The sequence below is a fragment of the Benincasa hispida genome, chromosome 2, assembly GCF_009727055.1.
Source record: "Benincasa hispida cultivar B227 chromosome 2, ASM972705v1, whole genome shotgun sequence".
NCBI classification, from domain to species: Eukaryota; Viridiplantae; Streptophyta; class Magnoliopsida; order Cucurbitales; family Cucurbitaceae; genus Benincasa; species Benincasa hispida.
In genome coordinates this window covers 18709926-18720631 of record NC_052350.1, presented here as the reverse complement: position 1 = coordinate 18720631, position 10706 = coordinate 18709926, and the positions used below count along the sequence as shown (strand labels likewise).

At 27.9% G+C, this 10706-nt stretch overlaps 1 protein-coding gene across 2 annotated transcripts; it reads right to left on the bottom strand.

Moving 5' to 3' along the window:
* Nucleotides 1–310: 310 nt before the first annotated feature.
* On the bottom strand, nt 311–6715 carry LOC120071930 (reticulon-like protein B21). Of its 2 annotated transcripts, none has more exons than XM_039024367.1 (9): nt 5464–6715; nt 5340–5393; nt 5147–5249; nt 4970–5044; nt 4680–4824; nt 3055–3124; nt 2372–2437; nt 1061–1183; nt 311–733 (listed from the first exon to the last, which is right to left on the bottom strand). In XM_039024367.1, exons 1-9 carry the CDS (start codon nt 6278–6280, stop codon nt 513–515), a joined length of 1674 nt encoding a protein of 557 aa, XP_038880295.1. In that variant the 5' UTR covers nt 6281–6715; the 3' UTR covers nt 311–512. The 2 variants fall into 2 exon arrangements, with proteins under 2 accessions (XP_038880295.1, XP_038880296.1); XM_039024368.1 differs by having other exon boundaries at nt 315–719; nt 5464–6677.
* Nucleotides 6716–10706: the final 3991 nt, after the last annotated feature.

Sequence of the window (10706 nt, the reverse complement as noted above, 5' to 3'; positions counted from 1 at the left end):
TTCTTAATTTAACCATTATTTCTCATTTTTCCCGAGTCTAATGAAATTTAACCCCAAGCTAAATGCAAGGGGTATTTAAAAGATTTATTAAAAGATTAAAGACTAAATTAGAAGATTTTAAAATACCAGAATTAAAATGGACGTAGGCCTAAGTCCACCTAAAAAGTATTACTTTCATAGTATTATTTTTGTTAGGTTTTTAAGACCAAAAAAATAATAATAAATAAAAAAACTAAAACTAAAACCACGATCTCAAATATCTATCTCGAACCTACACTCTAATTTTTTATTTTTTCTGTTAAAAAAAATAAAACTATAATGGATTGCTTGATTTTATTGAACTAACCCACAAATATTTACATAGAAACTAAAAAAACCCGAGCGATCAATATTTTTTTTTCTTTTTTAGAGAAAAAAAAAAGGTCGAGAAAAATTGACCATATAATATCAAACAGCAAACATCTGCCTATGCTGATTGAAGTTGAAAGCTAATAATAATAAAGACCCAAAATTTATTTTCTAAGAAAATTGATTTTATTCTCAAAATTTCTTCTTTTGTTTGGCACTGCCGATGCCTCCAAAAAGGGACCCACTGCCATACTTTTCCTTTCCAATAGAAGCTTGACACGTGTCTCCATCTTCTTCAACCTCATCCTCTTCCCACTCCTCTGTTTGTAAAGATTGCTGGTAATATCGAAACGCCACAAATAGCATAAATGCTGCAACAATAAAACTACTTAATAATTATTTTCAAAAGTTTAAAAAAAAAAACATTTGTTATGAAATCAACTATCAAGTAGTAAACACTAAAAAAATTAGCATAGAGATTTACATAATTTATTAACAATATGTTAGTTACGTCCATGAAAAAGGACATTCTAACGAGTCGTCAATATAAACGTATCTTAATCGACGTAAAGACATGTACTCTTAAGAACATAGTTTAGTGGATAATGCATTAATTATGATGTGAAACGTCAATTTTCAACCCTAATAATGGTTGATGTAAAATAATAATAATTTTGAGTTGTTGAATTCGAAAGGAGTGAGAAATAATTACCAGCCCAAACACGAGCGACTACTGAGGACAAGTTCCATACAAGTACGAAGATTGCCACAGCTACTCCCTTCTTATGAGAACATGACTCCCATGCATCACGAAACCGTCGAACCCAAAATTTTGCTGCAATGGCCCAATTAAAATGTTAATTGCGTTGAGGAATTGTAATTGGGCCCAAGGTCCATCAAGGCCCAATGTTGCTGGGTGGGTGGGTTAAACTAGATCTTGTGACTTTTGGACCGGTCGGCCCAAAGCTTGGAGCCCACCTTGATAGCGTGCCGTGGGCTTATGGATCCACAATAGAAGATGAGCTTTAATATATTGTATTAATTAAAAAAAAAAAACATTTTTAGTGAAGTTAAGTTTGTTTTGTAGATCAATAGTTTTTTTTAGTGGATAATCAAACATCTATCTAACCATGAAATCAATGGTATAAACTATATATTAGTATAATAAACCATTTATCAACCAAAATGAAAGTAAAAGTTCTTGCAACCATGTAAATAAAATAATAGTCTAAACGAGAAAATGGTTGTTTAAGGGGGGGAAAAAAAAGTTGAAAGATATTTTTTTGGTTTCTAGGTTTTGGGTCTTGTTTTTATTTGGTCTCTACATTTCAAAATTATTACATATCTTGTTCTTAAGTTTTGAGTTTGATTTCAATTTAGTCCCCAAGTTTCAAAATGTTACAATTTTATTTATGCAGTTTGTGTTTTGTTTCAATTTGCACTAGGTTTCGAGATTTATATTTTCAACTTCGATTTTTTTACTGAACCTTCATTTTCAATATGTGTTAATGTATATTAATTAATTTATAAGAGTTATAATTAATTATGTTTCACTATCTTTTCATCATTATTAAAATGAATTTTATAATTTGAGTTCATAATTATTGAAAATTAATTAATAGACATTAACGTCAAATAAGAATATTTAATAAAAATCGAAGTTAAAAGCGTAAATCTTTGAAACTTAAGGATGAAAATGAAATGAACCTTAAGGATAAAATTATAATATTTTGAAACATAGGAACTAAATTAAAATCAAATTCAAAACTTTAATAAAAACATAAAACCTTTGAAATTTAATTATCAAATAGAAATTAAGTTCTAAAACCTAGAAAAGAAAAGGTTTTTTTTTTATCCAAAAGAAAAAGAAAAAAAAAATGTTGAATAATTTGGGAAAGGAGAAGAGTGGGGCAGGGAGAAAGAAAAGTACGAAAAAGGTGTTGAAGAGTGACATTGGGAACATAACTCAACGGTATCGTGAAAGGGACAAAAGTGACATTTTAGTATACATAAATAAATGTACCGTAAGCAGCCAGGTGCGAGGAATACGAAGAGCAGACTTTAGGTACAGTAAATACTCCAAAAAATCCTACACACACAAATTTAATTCACATAAATTAAAATGCTAAAGGACTTTATTATATTAGTATACATAAATAAATAAATATGCTCTACCTTATTTATCAAGTTTCATTTGTTTAGTAAACTAAAATATCGTTAAAGTATGAATTTCATTACTAGAATTTAGTTGTTATAATTTATAATTAGAATTTAGTTCATCTAAGTTTAATATTCAAAATGAATTTCTAGTAGAGACTATTTATGAGGATTCTAATTCCTATTAAACCATGGAGAGTATTCATTAGATTTTATCAAATTAAGGATTAAATTTCAATTTTTTCCCCAAAATGTAGAAAGTTTGTAATTTAACTTCAAGATATTATATTTTAGACTAAAAGAGGAAGAGCTCAAATTTGTATGTTAGAAAAAGAAGTTAAACTACAAATTTAATCAACCTTCCACATTTTTAAGGTTCATGAATCTAAAAATAAAATGGATATAATAAATAAATTAATTTTCAAAAAGAAAAAAAGAAAAAAGAAAATAGAAAATTAATGAATTGGAGGTTAAAAAGATGGAAGAAAGTTGAATTGTTTATATTGAGATGTGAAATGAAGGGAAATTAATGTAAAATATAATTCTCACCCCATTTGGCGACTTTCCAGACGGTTATGGAGCTGCCACATCTAGCCAAGGCAAATAGCAGTACAGCCAGCTGCATCATTGCAAATAAATCAACCATTATTTCTGTACCTTCTTCAATTTTTTTTCAATATATATATATATATATATATATATATATATTTCCCCCCTATATTTTGGGTGTAATTTTTATTTAGTCCATGGATTTTCAAACGTCATATATTTGATTCTTAAGTTTTTAATTTTATTTTAATTTAATCCATAAGTTTCAAAATGTTATAATTTTACCCTTGAGATTTGAGTTTTGTTTCGATTTGGTCCCTAAATTTCAAGATTTTACATTTTTAATCACGATTTTTCATTAAATATTCATTTTCCATCGTTGACGTCAATATTTATTAATTCTTTAAAAATAGTTATGAAGTGAAATTATTAATTTTAAAAATAGTGAAACTTAATTAATTATAATTCCTTTAGTAATTTTTAATTTATTAGCATAAATTAATACTAAAGATGGAAAAATGAGTATTTAGTGAATAATCAAAGTTAAAAGTGTGAATCTTTAAATATAGGGACCAAATTGAAACAAAACCTAAATATCAAAGGTAAAATTGTAACATTTTGAAACTTATATACTAAATTGAAATCAAACTCAAAACAAAGACTAAGGCCCCGTTTGATAACCATTTTATTTTTTGTTTTTGTGTTTGAAAAATAAGCATATGAATACACTACTTTCATCTCAAAATTTCTTCCTTTATTATCTAATTTTCACAATGTTTAAAAAACCAAGTCAAATTTTGAAAACTGAAAAAAAAAATAACTTTTAAAACCTTGTTTTTATTTTTGAAATTTGACTAAGAATTCAACAATTGTATTTTAAGAAAAATGCAAATCATTATAAGAAATATGGATGAAATAAGCATAATTTTAAAAAACAAAAACAAAAAACCAAATGATTACCAGAAGGGACTAAATGTGTAACATTTTTAAACATAGGGACTAAATAGAAATTACATCCAAAATCTAAGGATCAGAAAGCTATTTTCCCTATACATACAACCCTAAATTTTAGATTTAATTTTTATATGGTCCCTTTCAAAAAGTAACACTTTTTAATCTTTAAATTTTGAATTTGGTTTCAATTTAGTCCCTAAATTTTAAGATGTTACAATTTTACTTTTGAGATTTGAGTTGTGTTTAATTGGGTTCTAAATTTCAAGATATATTTGCACATTTAACTTTTTTTTTTCTTTTCTAAATATTCACTCAATTATTAATGGCAACGTCTATTATTGGTGTTATTATCTATTAATTAATTTAAAATTATTATGAAGTAAAATTTTAAATTTATTTTAATAGTGATAAAAAAAATAGAGAAACATAATTAATTATAATGTTTAGTTTTTTAATTAATTAAAAGATATTAATATTAATACTAAAGAAAAAATCTTGAAATTTAAAAAAATGATAAAATGGTAATATTTTGAAAAACTAAATTGAAATCAAAACGGATGGTGTAAACCTGTGAACAAGATGGAAAAAACCAAACAAAAACATAGGGACAAAAATGTATTTTTACCTTACAATAATTAAATTTATTATTATAGACAAGAGCAAAATCCTACCTTCATTGTAGTTGCAGGATCTCCACAAAACAGAGCTCTGAGTTTTAATAAGAACTCATTGAAATAAGGGAGTACCAATTTAAGAACCCAAATTGCTTCTTCTTCTCCAATCACATGCCTTACATTGTCCATATCAATGGCTCCCCTGAAATTTTGTGATTCCCATTAACAAACAAACAAGTACAGACAAAAAACTCTCACATTCTTCTTCTTCTTCTTCTTCATCTTCTTCTTCTCTTAATTCACTCACAACTCACAACCGATTCTCATGAAAACATTAATCAAATTACCTGCAAATAATGGATCTATACAAGAACGTGGCAGCAAGATAGAAGAGTCCCACATATGACACCACAGAAATAAAGCTGCAGAAAACAGAGTACTTTAGATTTCATTTTTTCATGGAAATTTGGGTTTGATTATGAATTTTTCAGAGCTACCCAGATGGGATTTTTTATGTTTCTCACCTGATGTTGATGTCCTCAGTATAGGAAGATGATATTATAATAAAAGATCCAATCCCAAAAACGAAAGCAGATCTCGATACTTCCTTCCACATTACTAAGTCCACTGACCAAAAAGTAAAAACAATTGGGTTGAGAAATCTTTAAGATCCAAGAGATGAAGAAAAAGAAGAAGAGGATCGTGAATTCAATGTACCTAAGTTTTGCAATTTGTTGCTTTTTTCTTGGAAGCTGTGATATTCGTTTGAAGCTGACAATTACAGAACAGAATGTTCAAGAACAAGAATTGCTTTAATGGAAGAATAATGGATTTTACTTACTGAAAGTGGATTTAGTGGAAACTGGAACTGGTTTTTCGTAGATTTGGTGGAATTTCTTCACCTCATTCACGGCTTTTTTGGGTTCTGGTAAATTGATCTCCTTGATATCGAAGCTTTCCTTCTCAATTTCAATGTCTTCTTCTTCTTCTTCTTCTTCTTCTTCCTCCTCTGTTTCCTCCTCTTCATTGGCTTCATTTTCATCTTGAACATCACTGTCATTGATCGAAACTTTTTGACTCGAAACGGTTGAAATATGGCAGACTCCAAATTCTTTACAAGATGTCTCAATCTCAACTTGGGGTTTCTCAATTTCCTTAACAGATCCATGGATTCCCTTCTCGACTTCATCCAAATCCTTATTTGATTCTGATTCTGGATTTTGAAGATGCTCTGAATTTTTCCCATTTCTTCCACCGACAACAACAATAGCTTTAGCATTTTCATCGACGATCGTTTTAATGGAATCTGATTTCACCTTCCTGAGTTGAATTGGGGTTTTTTCATTTCTCTCAACCAATTCAGATTTTGACTTCCTTAGCTGATTTGGGCTTCTCTCAATTTCTTCAGATCTCATCTTCCTGAGCTGAATTGGGCTCTTCCCTTTTCCAATCTGAATTAGGGATTTTTCAGATCCCTCCAAACCAATTCTCTTGGACATTGCTCTTGTTACAGCTCTACCTTCTTTATTACTTCCATTTTCTCCATTGAAAACCTTAATCCCACCTTTGACTTCATCCATCTTCATTCTGCTCTCCCAAACAGACCCTGAAACCACAGTACTACTACTAACCCCTGCTTTTCTTCTACCCAAATCCATCTTTCCTTTTATTCCCCAACCCCTTTTTTTCTCTCTTTCTAGTAATTACAGATTGACATTGATGGATATGAAGCTTTAAGATGAAGAAATGGCGGTTGGTGGGGAGGACATTGGGATACCTTTGAAAAGCAGAGTAAAAGCAGAGTGAGAGAGAAAGAGGGGGAAGAAGATTGAGTTTCAATCCAAGAGAGAGATGGGTTCCTCTTTATCCTTTTTTTTTTTTTTTTTTTTTCTGCTTTTTCTTTTCTGATTTATAAAGAAAAGAAAAAGAAAGGCAAGGGAGGAGGGGTTGTGGGGTTGAAATGATTAGGGTGTGTTTAGGATGATGGGTGTTGGGTATTTTTATTTTATTAAAAAGTAAGTGTGTAAGGATCTTCAAAAGCACTGTTTTCCAAAGCCATTACAGCTACTGCATGTTAAACTGTAGAAATGAACATGGGTTTGAAAGAGAGAGAGAGAGAGAGAGATGGAAACAATGGCTTTCTCTTCTGTTCTCTTCATTTTGTCTTCTGTAACAAATGGCAGATGAAAGTTTGGTGCTTTTTTAAGTAGTAGTCCCAAATTCCAGTGTCTTTTTTTTGCTTGCTTGCTTTAGAAACCTACTGGGAAAGGAAGGAGACTAGAATTTCTATGGTTATCGTTACCATGGAAACAAAATCAATTAGCAAAGAAGAAAGAATAAGAATTAATCGACACACTGATTTACGTAAGTAGTATATTATTAGTGCAAAATATCTAATAATACAAGGGCGAATGAAATTAGAGGATTTATTTAGGACACTTCTCTAAATCTTAAGCCCAAGAATGTAAATAATGCTTAAATGATTACGAATTAGGTTTTGAAAACAACCTACGAGCGAGGTCCCGTACTTGTCATTTGGAGCATCATAACATCTATGTATGACATCTTATTGTTGATTCTTATGGTGGTGGTTATAGCTGGAGAAAGAGAGGAATTTTGGCAGAGCATTGTTTGACAATTGTGGCTCTGTTACATCAAACAAGTTTCAGTTGTTAGTATTGTGTCTATTGTTACACATTTTACTCCCAATTTTGGAATTTAGTTATGATATTAACCTACAATAACATGGCAACGTTTGAATCTTAATTTTCATAGATTATTCTAATGAACTTTTACTAGTTTTGAAAAGTTTCATCATCATTTCAAAAAATAGAGATATTTTTTAGGGATAATTACAAATATAACAATTAAACGTAAAGTAGTAATAAATATAACACATTGCAAAATAATTTGCAAATATAACAAAATTAGCTCTCAAAACCATTACCAATAGAGTCTATCACTAATAAGAATCTTTCCACGATAGAGTCTATCATTGATAGATTTTACTTTATTTACAATTCTTTAAAAATGTTGTTATACACTTAATTATTAACTATAAAAGTGTCACCAATTACAATTATCTTTTCTTTTTTTTTTTTGCAAATGTATTGTAATTAAAGTGTGAGGTGAAGAATCAAACATTTGACCTCGAAGTCGATAATAATGTTTATGTTAGTTGAACCTTATTCTAATTACCTGACTAAGTCGTAAAAGTAGTTTTTTTTTTTTTTTTTTTTGTGATTTAAGGCTCCAATTTTTAAGAATATAGTAAGACACAAAATGTGAGTTAAAATCGTTGAATCTAATCATCAATGAGTGGGGATATTTTTCTTTAAAAAAAAGGAACAAAAATAATTGAGATTGAAAAGAAAGCCCCAATAAATATAATAAACGCCGTAGTTTGAAAGGAAGAAATCAAAATTTCCAAGAAACGAGCAGCGTAGTACAGAAGAAAATGCCAAACGGTGAAAATTAATTGCACCAAAATCTACGTTTGTAATCCTATGCTCATTCTAGTTTATTCCTTTTTTTTAAGCAACAATTTCACGTAGACAAATAACAATTTCACGTAGAATAAACGGTGTAGTTTATTTTAGGTTATAGAAAATAAAAGGGACAAATAACAAAAACCACGTTTTAAATATGACCGTAGTTACAATTACACTCTTAAACTTTTACTTTTAAAAATTAAAACCTCAAACTTATATTAATGTTAAGATTAGGTTAAATTGGACCTTGATACAATTATATAAGTTTGAGGGTTGAATTTTATCAATCGTGGGTTCAATTTCTACAATTATTATAAGTTCGAGGGTCCAATTTTAACACTTGTAAAAGTCTAAGGGTCCAATTTTTACAATAGAAAATTTGATAGTGTAATTACAGCTAACACCATACTTTACGGTTGGTTTTTACAATTTGTCTTATTAAAAAACGAAAAATAAAAATAAAAAGATAAAATTGTTTACCAAAGGTATGAGAGGTTTCATGTAAGTACACATGTTGTAGTACTAGAATGTGGTTTCATTTATTAAAAAGATATATATATATATAAATGGAATGTAGTTTCAAAATCCAGTTTTTGCTTTAAAAAATTTCAGACTAAAATGATAGGATATTATAGACTTTTTCACTTTCTTAATTAATAAATTAGAATAAATATATCATATTTTTAAACTATCCAGGTTAAAATATGGGGATGGTACATGTATTTTGGAATTTAATCCATGTATTTTTAAAGTTCAATTTTTTTTTTTCATATATATTTAATAAATCTTAAATTTGATCTCTCAAAGTCAAATTTTATCAAAATTGATTCAGATCGAACAATAATTTTCATCGAATGTGGGATTTTTTTTTTTCAAAATTTATGGTGAATAAATAGTAAAATATTTTGAAGAAATCAATAAACTAATAATAATGACTAAAATTATTAAAAATACAAGAATTATAATTCAACATTTAAAATTACAGTGATTGAAATTGAATAAATATCAAACCAAAATGATATTTTTTATATTTTTGACATTTTTAATTTTTTTAATTTGAACTTGGAAAGTATAAATTCTTATCCTAACCTTTCAATTTTATCGAATTTCAAATTTTCATTAGTGTTGCAATATTTACTTAGACTGGGATAAAGGCTACAATACAAAATGTAAGTTTCTTATGGAATTAATGAAACTCCAAGAAAAATTAGTGAGCAAATTTAGTCAAATTCATATTTGAACAGACATAAAAAAAATTACAATACATGTTTAACCTTACGTTTCTATAACGATGAAATTGAAACTTTAGATTTTATCCATTTTAGTCATGGTACTTTTACAATGTTCATTTTGATCCCTATAATTTTAATTTGGGTTCATTTTGGTCTCTCAACTTTCAAAATGTTCATTTGATCCTTATGCTTTAACTCGGGTTCATTTTCTTTCAAGAAATGACTATTTTGACCTCTTAAAATTGAAATATAAATGAGAATGATGAGACCAAAATGGTCACTTTTTTAGAGTACACGGATCAAAATGAACTAAAGTTAAGAGTACAAAGACCAAAATAAATTAGAATTGAAAGTATATGATCCAAAATAGTATTTAAATCGAGATTTATTGTTAAAGTTTAAGGTTGTTTTCAAATATAGAAAAATAAGTCAACTTATTTATAAATAAAGTAACATGCTATTGTCTATCAATAATAGACAAATGATAGACCATCAATAATATTTTACTATATTTACAAATATTTCTAATAATTTTGTCACAAATAGTTTAATACACGACAAATTCAAGGATAAAAGAAGCAAACAAAGACCTAAATTTTCAGTACAAGCAAAAGACAATTTTGTTCAAAACTCTTGGACAAATTTTTATACTGGAGACTTAAACAAGACGTAAGCATATTCTAATAGAATTCAAATAAGATATTCATATCAAACACATTCGATAATTGACACCCTTTTCCCATTTAAAAAATAAAATTAAAAAAAAACATCGATGAATAAAGTTAGAGCTACTGTATTAAATTGATGCGATTAATTAAATAGGGAGGGTTTAATTTATCTGGGAAGGGTGTCAGATAATGAATATATTACGTTTGTTAAATATCGAAATTAATTTTAAAGTTTGAAAGTTTAATTTTAATATTTATATAAATTTGAGGATTCAATTTTTATAATCGAAAGTTTGAAGATATATTTACAATTAATAAAGTATGATTTTTTTACCATTTTCTATTCTTAAATTTTAAAACATAATAGACTTAATTGAAACCTTTTAAAAAGTAGAATCACAATGCTAATGTGAAGCAAAGAAGAAGCACATACTGAAAAAGGAAACCTATGGTCGCATTATTTCTGCAGAGAATTTTTAGATTGAGGCTGTGTTTAAAAGTAATTTTAAAACCATCTAAAATCACTCTAAAACATATTTTTAGTCATTAAAAATTAATTTAATATTAAATTTTACATTTTTAAATGTAGTTTTTATACCATCAAATTTATTTTTGAATAATTAAAATATGTTTCATAGTAATTTTAACTAGAGATATCCATTTAGGAGAGGAATGGGGGAAAGAATGGGGAAA